We start from the raw sequence: 23704 nt of genomic DNA, 5'->3' as shown, positions 1-23704 counted from the left end.
AAGAATGAGGGAGGCCTGGGTGGCTCAGTCGGTTAAGTGCCTGCCTTTGGCTCAGGTCATGATCCCAGGGTCCTGGGATTAAGTCCCATATAAGGCTCCTTACTCAGTAGGGACCCTGCTTCTCCCTCTGCCTGCCTCTCTCACTCTCATTCTCTCTGACAAATAATAAATAAAATATTTAAAATAAATAAATAAAAGGGGCACCTGGGTGGCTCAGTCAGTTAAGCGGCTGCCTTCGGCTGGGGTCAAGATCACAGGGCCCTGGGATGGAGCCCCACATCAGGCTCCCTGCTCCGTGCACAGCCTGCTTCTCCCTCTCCCTCTGCCTGCCGCTCTGCCTACTTGTGCTCTCTCTGTCAAGTAAATAAAATTTTTAAAATCTTAAAAAAAGTAAATACATTTGAAAAATGAAATTGATACAGTTGCCTCAGGGGGGAGGGACTGGAGACAGGAGTGAGGCAAGGAACTGTGACTTTTCATTATACACCCCCCCGTTGATGTATTATGTTGATAGCATTATAAAGGGCAATGGTTGCAGAAAAGTAATAGACTGCTGAAAATACCCAAAAATAAGAACATATTAATTTTATAATGTATATGCTTCCAGTTTTTTCTGTTCCATCAGAATCCATTTGGAAAATATTTAAAAGGGCCAAGGTCAATAAAAGCTCATCTGGTTACTCAAGATCTTCAAAAAGAACTACGTGTTAGAAAGGGGTCCTAAGTTTGGAGGTCACTCTGCTGAGGATTCTGTTCCAACGCGATGAGACTCCCAACACAGGTCAACCCCCTGCTAGGCCGGGACCACCACAAAGCCTCGCGGGAGGCGGGGCTAGTGACGTCCAGAGACGTCCCGCCCCCTTACGTCGCGCACTGGGAGGCCAGAAGGTTTCTGGCGGGGCCGGCGCCATTTTGCCGGAGCCTGTGACCGAGTGGGAGTGGAGTGGGGCGGCCGTTGTTGCCGACTCTTTCCTCCTCCCCACGGTCCAGTCAGCGGTTGATTAGGCTATCGGCCCTCAAGCCGAGACTTGTCTCTTATTTAGTTCTGGGGAGCGCCTGGCCGACATGAGTGATGTAGAGGAGAACAACTTCGAGGGCAGAGTGAGTACAAAGCCGCGGGAGCCGTCTTCGGCGGCGCCCCGATGCTCGGGGTTTCACGGGGACGAGCGCGGTCGGGCGGGGTTGCGGGGAGTCCTGCGGGGGCCCGCGGGGAGCAGCCTCTGGAGCCATCGCGGTTGTTTCCTCACATACCAAGATGGCTTCTGGGTTCCACTCTTTCCCCAAACACCGCGGATAACCCCTCTCCCCGTTTTTTGGAGACTGACTGATACCTGGACTCCTGGGTCCGATTTCCCCCCGCAGTGCGCCCTCCCTTCTCCCCACCCCTGAGGCTTCCTTACCTCTGTTCCGAGGAGTGGGTCCCCGTCGCGGTGGGGCGGGAGGAGACGGCAGGGAGTTCCCCTCCGGCCGGATAGTGGTAGGTGCTTCCTGCGGTGGCATTTCTGGCGACCCCGAGCATCGTAGAGGGTCTCGGGGTCGAAACTGCGCGGGGCTGTTGTCCGGGCGGGGAGAAGCTGGCGTGGGACTAGCTGGGGCCTGTGTCTCCTTGGCTCTCTATTGCAGTGAGCGGCCGCGTCTCTGTTGGAACCGGCGGCGTTGCGTCTATAAAGGCGAAAGCCTTGAGGTTGAAGGTGGGACGAGCCTAATGAAGTGGTTAGTCAACGACCGCACCGACCCTTAAGCGTTCTTAAGACGAGAGCTGTGAGGGGAAAACTACGCAAGGAGTCCTTTTCCCTTAATGTCCCTTCTACTTTCTTTTCACTTCAAAATGAATGTGGAAATGCTAATAACGCCTGATTTTTCTAATTCCTTGATGTTGGGTTTTTTCTCTCTTTATATCTCAACTTCTAATGCTTTCCTTCCTATGAGCTTTCATCTAAAAACCACTTCTTTACAGGTTTTTACGGTAAACAAAAAAATCTTAATCTTACATAACTGAACAGATTTTGTGGCTCAGTATTTTAAAAATAGCTAGTCAGTTTTACACTATTCCGTAACTCAAAACGCTACCTGAAAATTACAGATCTCCCTCCCATTTCTCACCCCATCCCCCTACAAAGAGGGCTCAAGGATTTCCATTATTTGGGGTCAATGAATGTAAAGATCACAAAGATACCTTATTCTTAGCCTAGATGTAGTAGAACATTGATAGTTTGAGTTCTGCTTCCGAAGTTACCCTCAGTGGTAATTGATGGAAGTGGGTTAGTGTGAAACCCTGGAAAGAAAATCCCCAGGCAGCGTGTTCTTGCTGTTGTGTTGGTATTCTAGTCACTAGGGGAAACGCATAAAAACACTTAAGGTGTATGCTAGATGGAATGAATTTTGTCTTTTTTAGAAGCCCATAATATAAGTACTTGGAACCAGTTAAATCAGAAGGTCAGTTTGGGCTTTTGTTCTTTGTGAGGAAAAAGATTTTAAATAGGTTCGAAACAAAACTACTTTTTAATGCCTTTAAGATTAGATTTTTAAAATAAAATCTCGATCCCAGCTATGAGTGAGTAGTTGAACCTGCTTTATTAGGATGAGATACTGATTGTCCCAACAAAACTTTTTAAAAATCTTATAATAAAAACATTTGGTGGTAATTGTAAGCTGCTCGTTTTGATCATGTTAGGTAGTTATGGGAAGTAATTTTGCTACCCATTAATCTTTCCGTCCATTGATTTTAGTACAGAAATTTATTTTTTTGCTAATGTTTGTTTTGATTTGGTTTGTGGGAAAGTGAAGAGGACTACTATTTGGGATGTTGTTTTCCTTTAAGTTTTTACCAAGTCGAGGAATGGAACAAGTTCTAGATTACTGTCACCTTACCCACCTGAGAAAGCAATGTAAGATTCCCACCCAATTTTATGCTAAAATATATGTAGGCATTAACATTCTATGTTAATAGAAGGGTTCTCCATCCCCCCCTTACAGTGGTTATTATGGCTATATTTTTTGATACGTGATACCTAAGTGTATTTTAGTGTAAATGAACTCAGCAGATTGAATAATGAATACGCCTACCCTTACTTGTTACATCTTTTTTTTTCTTTTGTAGGTTGAGGTAATTGTCTTTTTGTAATTGGTTAAAGAATTAGAAGAATGCCAGAAGCTTTTCTGAGGGTGTACTTTTTCTATTTTTAAATTGTTTCTTACAACAATTTAATATTCACTAGTGCTTTTGGTTTTTAAACTACTTTGATTTCTTATCTGCTAACCACAAACCAGTTTTTAAAAATTTTTATAGACTACAGTTGTGTTATCTTTGTATCTAAGTGTAATGACCATTTAGAGAGGCTCAAAACAGGATTTTCAAATGATGTTTTTGAGGTTTCATTGACAGGTCAGATTTCATTTGCTTTATCTCTGGAATAAATAAGTACATATTAACCCCATCTTACTGTAAAGATACCTAGACTTAGAGGGTAATTTCCTAGAGACTGCAGAACACATCAGAGAAACAGGACTAATACTAATAGTTCTTATTTTTATAGCATTTTAGAATCTTACCACCCTCCCGCCAGATCTTTGACATATTTTCAAATGTACTACTTGTAATCATTTTGCAAGGATTGGAGTACTCATACCTTTGTAGAAATTAAAAACTGAGGCCTAGAAGACCATGTAGCCAGGAATCAGATTTACAGGTCCTAGTCCATTGCTCATTGCATACATACAGTATACTGTATATATTTTGATTTAGTTTTTAAAAAGCACGCTGTACTTCAGTGTCTCAGACACATATTAGTTTGCTAAAAACAGTTTATAGCAGCTTAATTTTCCACTATAGATTAATGTCTCTTCCATTGTAGAGGACTGGAGTAAAAGAACGTTAGGAAAGAAAATATAATTGGCTGAATTTTGTTATAAGTAACCCTAATAGTTAACCCAATCAAAATTCGCTTCTGCCTGAGGTAAAACTGTTAAGCATCTGCTGCCTTTTTAGTAAAGGTCAGGTGTTCTTGAGGGAAAAAGAACTTGGAGTCTAAGAGATGACTGACAGCTCAAATCTGGGTAAAAGTAAGTATATAATCAAGTGTCCTGTGATAGAATTAATAAGGAATTGAGAAAATGGAGCTGAGTAGTTTAGTGAGCTGGGGAAAGGGAAAGCTTTACCTAATATGTAAAACTCACATTGGATTTTATGGTTAGAGAATAGATTGGTTGTGTGGATATGACAATGCGGAGGTTGCTGGAGTAGTGAGAGGATAGATTTGACTCGATAGGCAGTCAGATAATGGAGGGTTTTTAATTCTAGATATAGGGATTTGGACTTAATCCGGTATGCAGTAAGAAATGTATGGATTCTTAATTCTGGGAGTGGCATAATGAAAGGAATTTTAGCAAAGAACAGAAGGACTGGTGCAAGAAGAGCAGCAAGGCACACTTGAGCTATTTAAGGAAGGAAATTATGAAAACTCTGGTCTAAACAGGACAGCAGTGGGATGTAAAGAATGAATGAGACATTTTCAAGGGATCCAGGAGAAGAGGGGTACCATTAAAATAGTTTCATTAAAGCAGTTTGGGGCATGTATATCAATTTAACAGAAATACTTTAATTGGAAATTTGGAGCTGAGAATGAGGCTGGCACTTGAGCTATGAATTTGCTTGTCATCTTCATCAAAAGAGTTGGCTTCACACAGCTTCAACTAAAATTAGGATTTAGGCCTCAAAAAAATTGTAGTCTCCTTCATAGAAATTAAGGGAAATGGAAATTAAGCTTTTCTTACAATTTTACTTATTTTATTCACCTTCTACCCCTAATTTATTTTTTTAACCAATTTTAGAAAAATGTTAAGCCCAATTTTTTCTCATACAGTGGCCCATTGTTTTTAATAGTGGTTAATGATTCTCATGTAGGGGTCCATCTTATAATTCCATAATTGTCTATGCTTTGTAGTACAGTTGAAGAGGAAAGATAATACTTGTCTTCTTTTCAGAGTTAATTCTGGCATCTTGAGTAGCTAGAATATTTTTAAAGGACTCCTAGTGTTCTCCTTCTTAATGTATTAGATGGTTTGACTGGATGACAGAAGTGAAAAGCAAAATACAAACTCTTCTGTACCCGTTTGGAATTAAAATGTGTGTTAAGGTATTTTGTTAAAGAATAGCAGAAATGTGGGAAGCTTTTTTTCTTCCCTGAAACCTGATTTGTAATAATTGGGGTGATGATTGTGCCATTCAAGACCCATTTTGGTGACTGGCTTTAAAAAAAAAAACCTTAAACTTTGCTTTAAATTTTTCTGTTGATGAAACTTTAATAAATGTGAGAGTACAAGTGAGGTTTACCCTCTCCCTTCCTTTAAAAAAAATAAAAATCTTTAAAAAAATTAAATTAAAAAATACAAATAAAATAGAATCTCTCTTTTACAGGTAAGAATGTCAGGTCAACAATTTAGCTTTTCAAAATACTTAGTTTCTTCCGCAATTTAATTTCATATATCTCATCAACCTATTACAAAAGGATAAGACTTCCTTTCTCATGATACTGACAGTATTAAACCCAAGACAGCACTGTCTTGGGTTTAGTTTATTAAAGCTAAGTGCTGTCATTTATCCAGTTTTAATGCTTTTTTATTCCTCCTGTCATTTTTTTAAGCAAAGAATTTTTGTAAACTTAAGGAAACTTTTTTTTTTTTTTTTAGATTTTTATTTAATCTGACAGAGAGACACAGTGAAAGAGGGGACCACAAGCAGGGGGAGAGGGAGAGGGAGAAGCAGGCTTCCAGCGGAGCAGGGAGCCTGACGCGGGGCTCGATCCCTGGGATCATGACCTGAGCCGAAGGCAGACGCTTAACGACTGAGCCACCCAGGCGCCCCACTTAAGGAAACATTTTAATGCTCAAATTTTAATATTTGAGACTCTTTCACTGAAGGGTGCTAATTTGCTCAATTTAAGTAGAAGGTGGGATTTTTTAAAGGAGCAGTATAACTAATTGTGCCCTCAGTGCACGGATTTGTCATAGATGCTTAATGGTTTGTGCCATTCCTAAAATGAGAATAAAAAGTCCTGATATTTGAAAGATTTCAAAGGGTTTTAAATATTTAGGAGAGTCGTAAAAAAAAAAAACAGATGAGTTTTGTTTATGGGTTTATTTTTGTAAATGAAGTTATTTACCTGTGGTATGTGTAGTGTAAACAAGTGTGAAATGGCCATGGATAATCAACATCATAATTTCCTAAAATCTTCCTGACAGTGTGAAAACCTTTTCTTTGATACTGTCAGTGGGTGCTCAGGCATCAAATAATTAACCCTGGGACCTTTGTAAAAGGTATATATTTGCATGCCAAATGAGTTAATACGGATTATTTGTTCACCTGTGTAACAGATTTAGCAAGACAGAAGTGCAGGTGAGAAAATGATAATGATCAGATGGGGAAAAGAATCAGTAAACACTGTTTAAAAAAAAAGTTGAGAGGGGAATAATGAAAGGAAATGTGGTTTCCCTTCCCTCCTTTAGATTACTGTCAATATGTAGTTGTGTATAATCCTTATTATCTCATGATTTTCACCAAAAGTATAAGTGACTAGGGCTGCCTGACCAATCTGAGGTAGAAGTTATTTTTTTTAAACTAAGGTCCTGTAGTCTTTCTTACTCAAGATTCATAAATAGTCCCATGATATTAGAAGATGAGAACTTAAGTAGAAAATTCTATTAACAGGTTCTTAGTATTGTTTTTAGTTATTTATTGGCTTTTAATATGGCTAAACTTTTTGGACATTACGATTGATCATGACACACAAGCTGGCTGGTTTATGAACCATATTTAAAATTTATACAGAAGATTATATAAATTTTACAGGTAATTTCACAGTTGTGGATAGTTTAAATTTGATGATGTATGCATAAGTGCCAAATCCTATATAATTTCTTTAAGCATTTCCAGAATTATTCCAAACTTCAGAGAATGTAAAGACACAGTGTTAGAATCTGTGGGCCTTTGTAGATGGAAAGACTGCTTTAACCTCACTTAGAATGCAGCATGTAGGTATTTTCTTTTTTAAGGAATTGCTTTAATAGCAGTTACGGGTTAAGAGAGTGGAAGTACTTCTTTTATAAGCTTGAGAGTCCAAGAGAAGCAGCCTATCATACTCAAGAACTGCTATTTATGTAGACTGAAATTAAAGAATTGGATAAACAAAAATTTCCCATAAGCCACAAAGAATGAAGTTCTTAGTACAATAAATATTATAAGTTTTTGGAGTAATTTGAGTACCCCTCCCCCCTTGGGACATGAAATTTACCTAAATGCACTGATGTATTTTTATGGAACTCGACCTCCAACTTTCATAAAGTAGTGGGAAAATATATTTGAGAAAGTTTGTTTTAAAAGTTTATGCTATTACAGACTTGAATTTGTATAAACTTGGCACTATGACTTGGCATAGAATTTGCATTGCCATAATAGAATGGGTTACAGTTTAGCATTTTTATGTTATGTGTTTATTTTATTTTTTATTTTTTTTTAAGATTTTAGTTATTTATTCATGAGAGACAGAGGGGGAGAGAGAGAGAAGTAGAGGGAGAAGCAGGCTCCCAAGGAGAAGGGAGCCCGATGCGGGACTTGATCCCAGGACCCTGGGATCATGACCTGAGCCGAAGGCAAGACGCTTAACCATCTGAGCCACCCAGGCGCCCTGTTACGTGTTTATTTTAATGGGCTATAAGTACTAAGCTTATATTTGTTGTTGGAATTTTTTTCTTCCACCTATTATATGATACTAGCTATATTAAAAGATAAAAGACTGCAATTGCTTACTGTAGGAATAGTTCATGTTCTGCAACAATGTGCGCATATGTTTAATAACCCTTCGCCTTGATTGAAGGTGGTTGTTGTGGTTGTTTACAGTGTGTAAAATGGCAGTTGTATTTTAACACATTGCTTGAATTGGATATACTATGGTACTTTCATAGTATTCATAGTTAGCTCTCTTTTTTATTTTCGGCTATGTCCTTCAGCTTCCACCTGAGGTACCTTGATAATAAAGAATAGTTAAAAGAACAAAAACACACCGTTTAAGCAGGTTGTACTGTGAAAACTTTCTGCCTGGCTTCTGGTTTATAATAGGTAAGGTAGACTGGAAGCCTGTATGATTGCTATTAAAAATGTGGATATAATTTGGTTGAGTCAATCTGCACATTTCAACTAGACAGCATATTTTTAAATGGTTGTTGGATCCACATGCAGGTTACTGAGGAATTAGCAGAATTTCTTGATGGGACAGCTTTAAGAGTAGGTTAAGTATAGGGTAGTGAAACAGGACAGATAACGCCCCTTCTCAGTATTTTATTTTTCTGTTTGCAATTTTCAATTCAGTTTCCAAATTCTGAATAGTTTTATGTGTGTCTTTGAAAAAAAAATTGAAGTTATCATTTTGTAATGAAGACAAGTCAAAGGTAGAAAAGGATAATCTAGCATTTGTCCATAAAGGGTTTATTGTACCTTGATATCTAATGGACAGTTTAGTGAAAATGGTACTTGGTACTAGGTTTTGAAAAATGAAGTTACTTAAATATGGCAAATATTCACACGACCATTTTGTGTGCATGAAGACTTAACTACCAGTTCTTAGAATGGTGGGCCTTTTTTTTGGTATTACAATAAAAATAATTCTGAAGAATTAAGTTTATTTTATGCTTTGTAGTTTATTCTTCAGGTTAAGTTTACTGACAGTTATTGATTAACCTTTTTGATGTCTCCAAATTGTTTTTGGAGGTTAAAATGGTAATAACAGCTTTGTAACTAGGTGTTACAAGGGAGTTAAGAGGACTGTTTCTTTACCTTGAATGATTCCATGAAGAAATTTATGCAGATTCAGGTTTCTTTGGTATAAAAACTGAAGGATGGCAACAAAGGAGGTGTTAGGTATTTATGACACCTTAGATAATTAAAAAGCAAGACTTTTAAAAAAATAAATCCTAATATCTTTTGAAAAGACACTTTTGCATCTTAATGTTTTGTTACCAAACCAAAAGGAAATTTTCATTTTTTCCAGTGAGTTGCTATGCCAGAACTGAAATTTAAACTTTAAAATTTAGGATGTTACTAAGTTGCCTTGTTTACATTAATTCCTAAGAAGTGGCAATTTTCAGCACTGTTGAACAATTTTCAGCTGTTTATAAGGGAAGACTTGGACATCGAGTGTACACATATTTGGACCATAATATTTTTATCATGTACTAGAAAGTAAGCATTTAAGAATAAATCTTGGATTTTAATATAAGACTGGGATTTCTATACTTAACAAAATTAAAGGTTTAACAGTGTCACAGAATGCAAAGCATTCTGAAATGTATGTATAACATGAACTATGGTGATATTCATAGATACTGTTCCATCAACTGCTGTTAAACAGCATAAACAAATGTTATACCACGGGATCAATTTTATAGAAGGGAAAGCCAAGAGAGAGGGGAAGATACTCTTTTCAGCTTAATGAACCAGCCTGTGTGATTCTTCAGTTACAAGCAAATTAGCTATTACTTTTTTTACTGAATATGCTGCTTTTACAGTTTCAATGAATGAAAAAGCCTAAATTGCTGTGCCTGCTCTAGGCATTTGTCCAGGAATTTAGAGGGTATCAGAGATGTGGTGAAAGACTTATTGTAGGTAGCTAAATGGGAAAGGTTGATATTGAACAGAAAGGTAGCTGTATATTTCAGTTTTGTTTGCATCTGAAAAATAAATAGGCCTAGGCCTAGCAGCATTAGTACAGTTCTTGATAAGTAAGTCTGTTGGCATTAAACTGAAAGTAAAGGGAAAGTCTTAAGAAAGCTGTGTGGTAGGTAGTCTTGTGGCATAAATGAAAATCGGTGTGAAGTTGGGGTGATTAGTTACTCTAATAATCAAGGCTTGGATGGACAGAGAAACTGAACTGTCCGTCCTGCTTTGGTCATAAGTGCCTCATATATCTGTCAAATTTAAAAAAGTCTCTTAATCAGTTTTAAATCATTTGATTTGGAGAGTTCTGATTTATATCCAACTTTTTCAGAAGCCAGTTTTCTGTTACAGGATATAGTCATTGAAGGAAGTATATGTATGCAGAACTGCATAAAATATGCAAAACTATGAATAAAATTGGTGGGATCAAAAAATAAAGACCCATGATACTAATTTTGTAACTTTTTGTACATTATACTTCATGGATAATATAGAATATTAAAATGGCATGGTTGCAAAATTACAAGTATTACTAATTTACAAGCCAAAGGGGAAATTTTAAGAATTTCATGCCCTCTTTTCCCCTTAGTTTTTTCTTTATGTTGCTTTTACATTAGAACATATGTTTCTGATTAAGTTGGAATGTGCAAAGATAGTGGTCAAACATACTTGGGAGAAGATGTTAGTAATTTCACTAACTTAATTTTTTTACTTCTTTGAACCTCAGCATGTGTCCTGTAATATGTGAGTTTAGGTAGGTGTATACAAATTTCAGCCTAGAATGCTTTGCTTTAACTGTACCTTGGTATCTTAGCATGGCTTAATGAAAGCTTATTTTAAGATGACTAAGAATCTTCAAGTTATAAGCTAGGTTGGGGGGGTTACAGTTAGATTTATGTTGGGTGTTAAGTATTTATATTAAAATTGTTCACGTTTTAGGAACTAGGATGAAACATGAAAGGGGAGGAGGGTGAAGAATATGGTAAAAACATTTAGAGAAATTCAGTAAATTCTCTTTGTTAGAAGCTAGACTTTGGACAATTTTAAAGCTTATAAAATTGTTTTTTAATAAACTAGTTATTTGCACTTTACCTGCTGGCTTTTCCATTTGGTAGATAACATTCTGAACTCCAGCAGAGTTTTATAAACCCCACGTGCTTAAATATACTAAATGTTCTTTTTCCATTAAGGTTAATGTTCGTGAAGAAATTGAAGAGTTTTTTCCAAGAATGTGGAAGATAAATCAAGATAAAAGAAGGCTAATGAAAAGTATTAAAGATCAGAAAATTAAAATTGAATGGGGGAAAAAATTGAACAGAAGATTGGTCAGATAGAAGCACTTGAATATTTTTTTTAAGGCTATTTTGAATTGTTTGAATTGGGGAAGAATACACGAAGTATGAAAAATGAAAAACTCAATGAAGAATGAAGAGAAGTAGAAAGCAAGAGTGAAGTAGAATTAAAAGAATCTGGAAGAATGAATGGGTCCTAGGTTAAGTAAATGTATGGTTTATGTTCCAGTGTCTGTATGATCAAGTTGTAGATGAATTTGCATGATTTCTTAGTTAATAGAGAATTGGTGATCTGGTTCAAGTAGGGAATTATTGAGGACAGTTAGCAGTATTAACAATGGGTTATTAATGAGCTGAAATTTTTTTCTGGAGGGTGTTGCCTAACCATTTGTTTTTCAGGAGCAATCAATATAAATAATTACGGTACTTTAAATGTTAGGTGTTAGGCATCTATGTGACCAGTGCCATTTGTAATACTGTCTTCTTTGTTAGGAGTCTCGCTCTCAGTCAAAATCTCCAACGGGAACTCCTGCTCGTGTAAAATCGGAGAGCAGGTCAGGATCTCGTAGTCCATCAAGGGTTTCCAAACACTCAGAATCCCATTCTCGATCAAGATCAAAATCCAGGTAAGTATGCTTAAAATAATACTTAAGATGAGATTTTTCAGAGCAAGGTGGTTTTTACCAAGTCCTTCATTTTTGCTGCATTTTGTATAGAAATTTCACAAAATCATGAAGTTTTTCTCAAACGGGGGAGTTAGAAATGAATGTTCTTGGGGCACCTGGATGGCTCAGTCAATTAAGCATCCAACTCTGGGTTTCAGCTCAGGTCATGATCTCATAGTCTTAAGATTGAGCCCTGCATCAGGCTCTGCCCGCAGGAGGGAGTCTGGTTCTCTTCCTCTCCCACTCATGCTTGCCTGCGTGCGCTCTCTTTCTCCCCCGCTCTAAAATAAATAAATGAATCTTCAAAAAAAATGAACGTTCTAGATAAAGATTTGATTTTCTAGATAAAGATTTAGATAAGGCAAAGTCGAGTCATCTCTTAGCCCAGTTAACCTATCTAAGCTAGCTATTACTATAAATTAAATGTGTTGATTGATTTAAATGTACTTGGCAATGGGGATTGGAGTTTGGTTTTATTTATTTGTTCAACAAAAATGTAATTTTCTCCGTTGGAGACTTGGCATGTAATTTAGTGCAGAGAAGGTTGATGTATCTATGTTGTACTAATTATCGGAATGATTTGAGAAGATTTTTCAAGATTGACATTCCAGCTACATCCTTTACCTGAAGATTGTGACTCAGTAGGTTCAGGGTGGAACTCTGGCCAGATATATATAGTTGGGGCAGGGAGTGGGGGAGTCTCTGGATGATTGAGAAGCCCCTGCCAGTATCATCTCTACTGACAACAAAAACACTAGTGCACCACTACAAAGTTCACTGTACCAGGTGTGCAGGGGTGGGTGAAAGAAAGTTTAAAAACAACTTGGACAGGTAATTCAATAAGTCATAATTGATTAGAGACATAATTTGTTTTTGTATAGAGTTTACTTGCCAGTGGAGCATGAGACCGAAGAATTGGTTAAAGGGCTGTACTTTTCTTGAGTCCACAGCTGTGTCTTTATCATATCCAGGATCCAACTTGATTTACTAACCACTCTAATTAAATCTACATGTGCAGAGTAGCACTGTGTAGAATTTGGGTGTACAGACAGAATTGAGCATATTTTCATTTTAGGATCTTTGCATTTGCTGCTCTCAGCCTAGAATTCTCTTCTCTCAGATACTCAGTTACTTGATTTATTCTCTGCCTGAGCGTCACCTGAGAATATTTTATTCCCTTACTCTTAATTTTTTTTTTTTTACGATTTTATTTATTTATTTGACAGAGACACAGCAAGAGAGGGAACACAAGCAGGGGGAGTGGGAGAGGGAGAAGCAGGCTTCCTGCCGAGCAGGGAACCTGATGTGGGGCTTGATCCCAGGACCCTGGGACCATGACCTGAGCTGAAGGCAGATGCTTAATGACTGAACCACCCAGGCGCCCCTCCCTTTACTCTTAATTTTTTTTCATAAGACTTGACACTATCTGATTTAGAGGAAAGTTAGGCACTCCTGAAGGGTTTTTAATTAATCTCATTTTTCATTACTATTTAAAAATAACAATTGATGGGGCGCCTGGGTGGCTCAGTCGGTTAAGTGTCTTCCTGCAGCTCAGATCATGATCCAAGGGCCTGGGATCGAGCCCCACATCGGGCTCCCTGCTCTGCAGGAAGCCTGCTTCTCCCTCTCTCACTCTCCTGCTTGTGTTCCCTCTCTTGCTGTGTCTCTGTCAAATAAATAAATAAAATCTTAAAAAAAAAAAATCTTTAAAAAAATAACGACATGTTAAATGACAGGTTTTCTTATTAATGTTTATCTTTTACATTGAGGCTATAAATTAGTGCTAAGGAAAATAGAAAGTATCTAAAAGTATCCTAAATCTGCTAGGAACCACATCTCCATGTCTTGCCAAGGAACCTTTGTTCTTGCTAGTCCTAAAACACTTTTCCCCTGTCTACCTAGTAAAATTTATGTCTCCTAGGTTTATTGTTAACCTTCTTTGTTTTGAATAATCTTCCCTCATTAGTTTGATTCCCTTCACCCATGGCGCTGTCTTTTTAAACTTTCTGGCCCTTAGCATGTATAACATTTATTGAACATTCAAGTTATTTTGTAAGACTGTGATCATTACTAGGGTGCCTGGGTGGCTCGATTGGTTAAGCATCCAACTCTTGTTTTTTTTAATATTCTGTTTATTCATTCGAGACACAGATACAGCATGAGCAGGGGGAGAGGCAGAGGGAGAAGCAGGCTCCCTGCTGAGCCAGGAACCGGACGTGGGGCTCGATCCTAGGACCCTGGGATCATGACCTGAGCTGAAGGCAGAAATTTAACCATCTGAGCCACCCAGGCGCCCCAGCATCCAACTCTTGATCTCAGGGTCGTGAGTTCAAGCCCCATGTTAAAAAAAAAAAAAGACTGATCACTTCTGATCTGGGTGTTTATTAAGGATGGGTCACATGAATAGTAAATAAATTGTTGCATTAAGGGGCGCTTGGGTGGCTCAGTCGTTAAGCGTCTGCCTTCAGCTCAGGTCATGGTCTCAGGGTCCTGGGATAGAGCCCCACGTTGGGCTCTCCACTCAGAGAGCCCACTTCTCCTTCTGCTCTTCTCTCTCTCTCAAATAAATAAAATCTTTAAAAAAAAAAAAAGAAAGAAATTGTTGCATTCAGTGGCAAAGAGAATCAGAGTGACTGGAAATAAGAGATAGATGACCTAGGGAATCAGCAGTGGAGGATGGGTGAGGTACTGTGGGAAGCTTGAATAAATGAAGACTATTACTTGGGCATTTAGGTTGAATTAGTTTAGCAGATGCTAGATTGCAGTGGGCTAAAGAAAGATTAGAAGGGAAATGGTATTTAATAGTGAAGGGAATATAGAACTATATTGAGAAGATGGTAAGAATTAAAGGATTTTACTGTGGTGGTAATGGTAGTTGGTGGTTTGTGTTGTCTTTGTTGTGGTAAGATACACATAAAATTTACAATTTTAATCATTTTTAAGTGTACGGTTCACTGGTAGTAAATACATTCACATTGTGCAGCCATCATCACCATCTGTCCCCAGAGCTGTTTTCATCTTGTAAAACTGAAACTCTATACTCATTAAAACAGTGGCTCCTTGTTTTCCCCTCCTTCCAGCCTCTGGCAACCATTTTAGTCTCTGTATCATTTTGACTACCCTAAGAACCTTGTATAGGTGTAATCACAGTATTTGTCTTTTTGGAGACTGACTTGTTTCACTTAACAAAATGTCTTCAAGTTTCATCCGTGTTGCAGAATATTACAGGATTTCTTTAGTGCTAGTTTTTTCTTTTTAAAGAAGGTAGAATTGTAACATGCTTGTAATGTAAAGTGAAAAGAGAATAGAAGGGATAGACTGAGAACATGATTGTAGTGATTAAGAGAACAAGAGGAAGAATATTCTTTCCTCAGAAGGGAACTGGGATACATGTATATAGATCCTTGGCATTAGCCATCTTGTTTCAGTATTTTTACCTAAATGTATTTCTCTCAAAGGTCGAGGTCGAGGAGGCATTCTCATAGACGTTACACTCGATCCAGATCCCATTCTCACTCTCATAGGAGACGATCTCGAAGTAGGTCATATACACCAGAATACCGGCGTCGAAGAAGCCGAAGTCATTCTCCAATGTCTAACCGGAGAAGACATACAGGCAGCAGGGTATGTGGTTTTTGAAAATTAATGAAAACTTATTTTGTCTTTTTTTTTTTTTTTAAGATTTATTTATTTATTTGAGAGAGTGAGAATGAGAGAGAGAGAGTACATAAGAGGGGGGAAGGGTAGAAGCAGGCTCCTTGCTGAGCAGGTAGCCCGATGCGGGACTCGATCCCGGAACTCCAGGATCATGACCTGAGCCGAAGGCAGTCGCTTAACCAACCGAGCCACTCAGGCGCCCGAAAACTTATTTTGTCTTTATGTGTTTAATCATAGCATAGTATCTTGCTTTCATGAGACTAGACCATTGTTTTAAAGTGGTACTCCAGGGGCACCTGGCTGGCTCAGTCAGTGGAGCATGTGACTCTTGATCTCAGGGTTGTGTGTTCAAGCCCCTCATTGGGTGTAGAGATTACTTAGGAAATAAAAAATAAAGTGGTACTCCAGAAACATCCTTAAGCATATGAATATTGTTTATATACATTTAAATGTATTTTCTTGACTTTGAGTAGTTAAAAGAGATGAAATTGGGGGGGGAAATACATGTTCTAAGAATTAAAATGAAAAGTATAAACTGAGTTGAGAATATTGAGAAGAAAAAGTTTTGGTGGGGATTGGGGGAAGCTGGCAAAGAAATAACATGTATAATAATAACAGCTAACACATATTGAGCACTGTGCAGCTTTTCAATACATTTAATGGATAAGAGTCTTGGATATGTGACACTGAGGTTTGGTTTTTGGCTAACTGGCAGAGCCCAGGTTTCAACCAGGCTGCTTGACTCTTAAAGTTCCTGTGCTTAACTGCTGTGCTGTGTTGTGCTTTTCCCCCATGTGATACTGAATTATTTAACTGTGATGGAGTCTGCTATTTAATGATGTTTTGGAATCTGTACATAGATTTTCAAATCTGGATAGTGGGAAGTTTGAAGGAAATACCCTTGGTAAGAATGAAAATGGAGGAAAGTCTAATCAGCAATTATAGATAAGTCATTTTAAGTACAAATCTGTAAGCTAGAAAACATTTGAATAAATCACAAATACGGCTTTAAACTACGGTAGATTCTTAGTATACATTCTTACAATTGCTGGACTAGAGGGGCGCCTGGGTGGCTCAGATGGTTAAGTGTCTGCCTTCGGCTCAGGTCATGATCCCAGGGTCCTGGGATCGAGTCCCGCATCAGGCTCCCTGCTCCTTGGGAGCCTGCTTCTCCCTCTGCTTCTCTATCTTTCTCTCCCTCTCTCTCTCCCTCTGTCTCTCATGAATAAATAAATAAAATCTGTAAAAAAAAAAAAAAATTGCTGGACTAGAAAGTAGGGATGTTTTTATTCGGGCTACAGTGGAAGTATACTCCAAAGAATGCCTGAGTGTACTGTGAACTGTAAAATACAGCTCATCAGGCTTTTTTCCTCTTAAATTCTTCTTTCCCAAGTGACTTGAAACAGTATAGTCTTTGTGTATTAGATGAAGTATTTTAAGCAAAGTATTTCTGTGTGTACTTTTATTTCAGTTTGGAGCTTGAAATTAAATCACATCTTTATTCAACAGGCAAATCCAGATCCCAACACTTGTCTTGGAGTGTTTGGCCTCAGTTTATACACAACTGAGAGAGATCTTCGTGAAGTATTTTCTCGATACGGACCATTGAGTGGTGTCAATGTGGTTTATGATCAGCGAACTGGACGATCACGAGGATTTGCTTTTGTTTATTTTGAAAGAATAGATGACTCAAAGGAGGTAATTTTGTTTTTATAATTATTTTTCAATATGAAATTTTTCTGATATGCATGATTATGTGCTAAAAGTTGACTAATAGTCTCCCAGTTCCATAAGCTGTTGTCTTTCATTCCCTAACCTGAGTTTGGTTCAAACTCTCTCTTCCTTTCAGGGGCACCTGGGTGGCTCAGTCAGTTAAGCATCTGCCTTTGGCTCAGTTCATGATCCCAGGGTCCTGGGATCGAGCCCCATGTCAGGTGCCTTGCTCAGTGGGGAGCCTGCTTCTCCCTCTCCCTGCCACTCCCCCTGCTTGTGCATGCTCTTTTTCTCTCTGTCAAATAAATAAAATCTTTTTTTTTTAAGATTTTATTTATTTGAGAGAGAGATTGTGAAAGAGAGCAGGAACAGGGAGGAGAGGAAGAAGCAGGCTCTCCGCTGAGCAGGGAGCCTGACATGGGGCTCGATCCCAGGACCCTGAGATCATGACCTGAGCTGAAGGCAGATGCTTAACCGACTAAGCCACCCAGGCGCCCCTAAATAAAATTTAAAAAAACAACAGACAACTCTTCTTTCATTGTTACAATTGGAAATTGCCAGTTCACTTTCCAGCTAATATTTTCTGGTGTAGGCATATCCTGATTGAAATCTGGCTTTGTAAAGTGAAGTATGTGTGTTTGAGTTAATGGAAAAAGTAATAAGTATATAAATGTTCTCTTTTGACTTAATGTTACTCATATTCTAAGCAGATGATTAAACTAACTTTTTAGAAATTACATGATACTTTGCGGCTCCCACCTGACTCAGTTGGAGTATGTTCCTCTTGATCTCAGGGTTGTGAGTTCAAGCCCCATATTGGGTGTAGAGATTACTTAAAAATAAAATTAAAAAGAAATTATGTTCTTTAAGCTATTTAATTTTGTGTGGAATTAGCTTCCCATGTATAGATACAGAGCTTTGTTTTTCTATTTTCATATCTGTCATTCTGTTCTATAATTAAAATATAATGCATAGAATTGGTTCTCTTTTTTTTTTCTTTTCCGTAAGATTTTATTTGAGAGCATGGGGCGGGGTAAGGGGAGAAAGAGAGAGAATCTCAAGCAGACTCTGTGCTGAGCCCCACGTGGGGCTCCATATCACAACCCTGAGATTGTGACCTGAGCCAAAATCAAGAGTCGGACACTTAACCGACCGAGCTACCCAAACGCCCCTGAAGCTGTGCTACTCTAATGTATTAGATACTGGATTGTATAAAGGGAGCAGTAGGCTTGCTTTCTCTATACTAATAGTTCATAGTGATTGGGTTAGAAAATTCCATTTAAGGAATCTGAAGCCCATTGTTAAAGTTTTATCAAACCCTTTTTGGGGCACTGGGTGGCTCAGTTGGTTAAATATATGAGTCTTGATCTCAGCTCAGGTCTTGATCTCAGGGTCATGAATTCAAGCCCCATATTGGGTCTCCACTACTTTAAGAAGTAAGTGTTGTTGTTTTAATCAAACCTTAATAAATGGCGGGGTACCTGGCTGGCTCAGTTGGTAGAGCATGCAACTCTTGATTTCAGGGTCATGAGTTAGACCCCCCACATTGGGTGCAGAGCTTACTTAAAAAAAAAACAAAAACAATAAATGGCAAATGTATCATTTTACATGTGATAGTAATTGGACACAGGTCATTGCTATATGCATCAACAGCATTTGATTGCAACATAAACAGTCATAATAAAAGTTAGATGCTATCTGGGGCACCTGGGTGGCTCAGTTGTTAAGCTTCTGCCTTCAGCTCAGGTCATGATCCTGCTCAGCAGGGGAGTCTGCTTCTCCCTCTCCCTCTGCTCATGTGCTCTCTCTTGCTCACTCTCTCTCAAATAAAATCTTAAAAAAAAAAAAAGAATGAATAAATAAAGTTAGCATATCTTTCAAAATTGGTAGATGCTAGTGGCATTTAGTGGATGGAGGCCAGGAATGATGCCAAACCTCTTACAATGCACAGGATAGCCACCCACAATATAGAACTAGCAGTCCAGAAATATCAATAGTATGGAGGTTGAAAAACCCCAGATAATTCTAACAAAATAACACTCCAGGTTGTAAGTCATTTATGTAATAGACATTCTAATCAGCATTCTCTAATTTTATTTATTTATTTATTTGAGAGAGAGAGAGAGAGAGAGAGCGAGCGCGAGAGAGCGAGCAGGCATGAGCTGGTGGGCAGAGGGAGAGAGAAAAATCTTAAGTAGACTCCATGCCCAGGGCAGAGCCCAATGTGGGGCTTGATCTCACAACCCCGAGATCATGACCTGAGTCAAAATCAAGGGTTGGGGTACTCAACCCACTGAGCCACCCAGGCGCCCCTCTAATGTTTCGATGTCAGATATTATTATGACTCTTTTTTTGGTTACACATTTGTGATTTATTTCTGTTCTCGAGGCAAAGGTATAAATTTAAAAAATACTAAGATATCTGACCTTAAGTAAAAGTTGTGAAGTATAAAATAATACCACAATTAAGATTCTTTTTTAATATGAAATTTGTCCTAGGTTTGATTCCTCCCGTAACCACCCTGCCAGGGTTATTTCTTTTTTTTTATAAAATAAAATGAAAGTGGCAGTTTTACTTTAGTTCCATGGAACTTCCAAATTTGGAAAAGTAGTTGGAATTACTATCCCATTTATTGGTATTAGTGCTGAGGGGCAGAGTGATAGGGAATGTGAATGCAGATACAAAGACAGGAGCACTTGTTGGCAGGTTTAGAAGTTCTTTTATATTTGGAGTTCACTAGGTGGCGGTGTGTTACCTAAGGAATGGTTTTTGGCTAACCTAGACTTGTCAGCTGAATTGCAATTTCTGCTTGGAGTTGCCTAGACTGGAGTTGCCCAGCTTGTATAGTTCTTTCTCAGTATCTGCCCCCAGTCTTCCGGCAGATGTGTACATAAGAAAACTCAGGGCCGTTGACATGCGTATAGCAAGGATTCATATGTAAAATCCTGGCCCCTGTTGTTTGGGAAAGAAGTTTAGAGACTTTTAATTTAAATTTCAAATGGAAAAGTGTTAAATTTGTTGCAGTTTTTAGTAGTTTCTCATTAGCGAATTATGCGTGACTTTCTGTGCCTCTTCTCCTTTAAAGGCTATGGAAAGGGCAAATGGAATGGAGCTGGATGGTAGAAGAATTCGAGTGGATTATTCTATTACCAAGAGAGCTCACACACCTACACCCGGAATCTACATGGGCAGACCAACTCAGTAAGATTTCAAGTTTTTTAGGCTAAACTAAGAGCCAGAAATTCACCAGAAATGTATGCAAACTTTGGATTAATCAAAAGATAAAATGATTTTTTTTCCTGTAATTAGATTTGAAAGTTATTTGTGTATATTCTTATATCTGTTTGCGGAGAGGGACAAATTAAAACCATCAAAGTCATTCCTGGCTCTTGATGCTGTACAAATAGAAAAAGTATTAAATACTAGAAAAATAGTGTATGCTTTTAAGTTTTCTCTCTTTTTTTTTAAGATTTTATTTATTTATTTGACAGAGGCACAGCGAGAGAGGGAACACAAGCAGGAGGAGTGGGAGAGGGAGAAGCAGGGCTTCCTGCCGATCAGGGAGCCCAATGCGGGGCTCGATCCCAGGACCCTGGGATCATGACCTGAGCTGAAGGCAGACGCTTAACGACTGAGCCACCCAGGCACCCTTTAAGTATTCTCTTTCTATTTTTATGTGACTTCGGAAGCCTTGTGGATAGGGAAGAATTTTACTGATACTGGTGTGTATTTTTTTTTAAGCCAGTTTTCACATCATACAGAAATAGAGGCTTTTATAAATGTTTTTTGGTTTTTTTTTTTCTAAATATAAAACAACTGAAGAACGTATTTCTTAAAAGTGAAGAAGGAAGGGCACCTGGGTGGCTCAGTCATTGGGGGTGTCTGCCTCCGGCTCAGGTCATGATCCCAGGGTTCTGGGATCGTGCCCCACGTCAGGCTCCCTGCTCGTTGGGGAGTCTGCTTCTCCCTCTCCCACTCCCCCTGCTTGTGTTCCCTCTCAAGCTGTGTCTCTCTGTCAAATAAATAAAATCTTTAAAAAAAAAGTGAAAGAGGAATATAAGTAAGCTTTCAATTACTTTGAAACCTTACTGGGGAAAATGTAGGGTTTGGTAAGGAAAGCCTACAAAAAAAACTAAAGTGAAAATAGTGTCCCTGTGATTAGGAGTTGGGAAAAACTACAGGAGAAAGTGCTCAGAGTTTAAATTTGCTGCCAAAGATTTAAAAGCCAGACCTTGAAATTATTTTAGGGCCAGACCTCAGCGTAAGGTAGTTAATTCTTTCTGCTGTTCAGGGTCAGTTAACCTTTTTAAATTCTTGATGTTTATTAATTGCTTTTGAATTAGTCATAAGGACTTACATCTTAGCATTTTGGTGCTGTTTCCCAGCACAGTACTTCATTTCAGCTTGTTGAAAAGAAAAGGTCCTGCTGATTTGGGTTGTGTATTAATAAAAGAACAGTTTATAGTTTGAGAGTTTTGTGAAACTATTCATGGTTATTTATGTAACAGATAGGAAACAAGCAAAATAATACCATGGGAGTCAGCAAAGTGAGAGACATGGCAGTCACTGACATGAAAAGGGTTGTTCTTTCTCCCTTATCTTCCCACCTCCCTCCATTTTAGTTAAGTACCAATTGGTATTAAATGATACTGGAAAATCTCATTGATGTAAAATTTTTACATTCTTCTATAGTAGTGGTGGTGGTGGAGGTGGAGGCGGTGGTGGAGGTGGAGGCGGTGGCCGGCGTCGAGATTCTTACTATGATAGAGGATATGATCGTGGGTATGACAGATATGAAGACTATGATTACCGGTACAGGTAATGTTTTAATTGGTAATTTCTGTTCTAAATTAAATGATGGTTGTATTATTTGGCACTTCTAATTTATGTTTCATACATATTAATAAAAATATTTAAAATAGATGATGGTTTCTTAAGAAAGTAGAGGGAGATGATTTTCTCAAGATTGAGAACAAAGGTTAATTATCTGTATTTGCCAGTATTTTGTTGTACCCATATGCTTGCTGTTCTAGTATTAATTGACACACAGAGAATGTAATAGTATTTGAATGATGGAGAATTTTTATTTGCACTTGCTTCAATGGAGTGATTATGTGGTATGCTAAGTAATCTTTTATTTCTTACAGAAGAAGATCACCTTCTCCTTACTATAGTCGGTACAGGTCACGATCGAGATCTCGTTCCTACAGCCCAAGTATGTATACTTTTAATTTTGTAGCATTAAGAACCTTTCCTAATTAGTGGTTTATTTTAGAAAATTAGGGTATATGGAGATTGTTGATAGTTGGACAAATAATAGGCAAGTCAAACTATAATTGTCATTTTTGACTTTTGTTTTTTTTGCTCTCTTTCAGGACGCTATTGATAAACAGAATGGTTGCAGATGAGGACATCTTTTTCTGTGTGTGTGTGTGTGTGTGTGTGTGTGTGTTGATTTGGGGTTTGTTTGTTTTGGTTTGGTTTTGGTTTGGTTTTTGTTTAATTCTGGATTTCCCCAAGCTTCTAATCCTTCTTACTTCTTAAAAAGAACCCTTAAAAAAAACTTCGTTTATTCACCATCTACACTATGTCAGTTGTATTGCTGTTTCCACCCCTTTTAGTATGCTCTTAAGATGTAATTGTTGTCATTTGAGTAGTTAAACATCTTAAGTAAAAAAAGGAACTCCCAGTGTTAGGCTTTGTAAATGATTTTTTTCTTTTTTCTTTTTTTTTTTACTTTTTTACTTTTTTTCTTTTTTTGCTTTGTTTTTACAGAAAATTAACTCCTGGCTAATCAAATGAGGAAAGAAATGATCTTTTTAAAGCTTTTGTGTTAAATATTAGATATTGTACTAGAGACCTCCATTTACAACAAACTCCTTTTTTAACTTTCTTTTGGGGAAGGTAGTAACACATAAAGTAGTTCAGTCATGTCAAGTTTGTCTGGGGTGGCATGGAGCAGTCAAATAGTTGGGTGTAGAAAATTTGAAGCTATAGAAGAAAACACTTGGTCATTTCTTTTGAAGAACGAAATTTTTGAACCCTAAAAATTACGTCATTTTTTTAGAGATGAAAAGCTTGTGGACTCCTACAAAATATGTTGTATTTAAAATACATCTGTTAAAACTTAAAGTGTGATTTTTGTGTTGAATTTATTGAAATTTAAGTATTCCCTTAATCAGTGAAGGACAACTCTTATTTATTACTTAGAGCAATTATATACTTTCCTGTTAGAAATTTTGCTGTTGGGACAATGGTTAAGCAGGCTGTTATTGTATAGTATAGAGTCCTTAGAAGATACGTGTGAGGAAAAGTAGTCTCAAATAAAAGTTAATTTCTTTGAAAATGGGATTGTCTCTTTATTATGGTAGAATGGGAAAAAATATATAACTGGATTGATTTGGGAACCCATCCTTTTCCTGACATTTTTACTTATACCCGATAGTATAATTGTTTCTCTTCCTCTTTAAAAATCCTTGTTTTGAGGCACCTGGGTGACTCATTTGGTTGTGTACCTGCCTTTGGCTTGGGCCCTGATCCCAGGGTGCTGGGTTTGAGCCCTGTCCACATCGGGCTCCCTGATTATTGGGGAGTCTTCTCCCTCTCCTTCTGCCCCTCTCCGCTGCTCATGTTCTCTCTCTCTCTCAAATAAAGTCTTAAATAATCATTTT

General features: G+C 37.9%; 1 protein-coding gene across 1 annotated transcript; it reads left to right on the top strand.

The window, feature by feature from the left end:
• Positions 1 to 891: 891 nt before the first annotated feature.
• Positions 892 to 23379, top strand: TRA2A (transformer 2 alpha homolog). The gene is made up of 8 exons (XM_028119282.2): positions 892 to 1101; positions 11491 to 11624; positions 15122 to 15287; positions 16830 to 17018; positions 20119 to 20234; positions 21726 to 21851; positions 22181 to 22248; positions 22409 to 23379. The coding sequence occupies exons 1-8, from the start codon at positions 1066 to 1068 to the stop codon at positions 22417 to 22419; spliced, it is 846 nt and encodes a 281-aa protein (XP_027975083.1). The 5' UTR covers positions 892 to 1065; the 3' UTR covers positions 22420 to 23379.
• Positions 23380 to 23704: the final 325 nt, after the last annotated feature.

Source organism: Eumetopias jubatus, unplaced genomic scaffold (assembly GCF_037043125.1).
Source record: "Eumetopias jubatus isolate StellerSeaLion01/CBP00866 unplaced genomic scaffold, mEumJub1_p1.0 scaffold_14, whole genome shotgun sequence".
Taxonomy (NCBI): domain Eukaryota; kingdom Metazoa; phylum Chordata; class Mammalia; order Carnivora; family Otariidae; genus Eumetopias; species Eumetopias jubatus.
The sequence above is the reverse complement of the archived record's forward strand: the minus strand, read 5'-3'. Positions and strand labels throughout refer to the sequence as shown.

Excerpts from the sequence above, each read along its gene's own strand:
- TRA2A (XM_028119282.2), top strand. The coding sequence starts at position 1,066 with ATGAGTGATGTAGAGGAGAACAACTTCGAGGGCAGA. Across the intron at positions 1,102-11,490 it reads AGAACAACTTCGAGGGCAGA|GAGTCTCGCTCTCAGTCAAA; the intron begins GTGAGTACAAAG and ends CTTCTTTGTTAG. Across the intron at positions 21,852-22,180 it reads GACTATGATTACCGGTACAG|AAGAAGATCACCTTCTCCTT; the intron begins GTAATGTTTTAA and ends TATTTCTTACAG.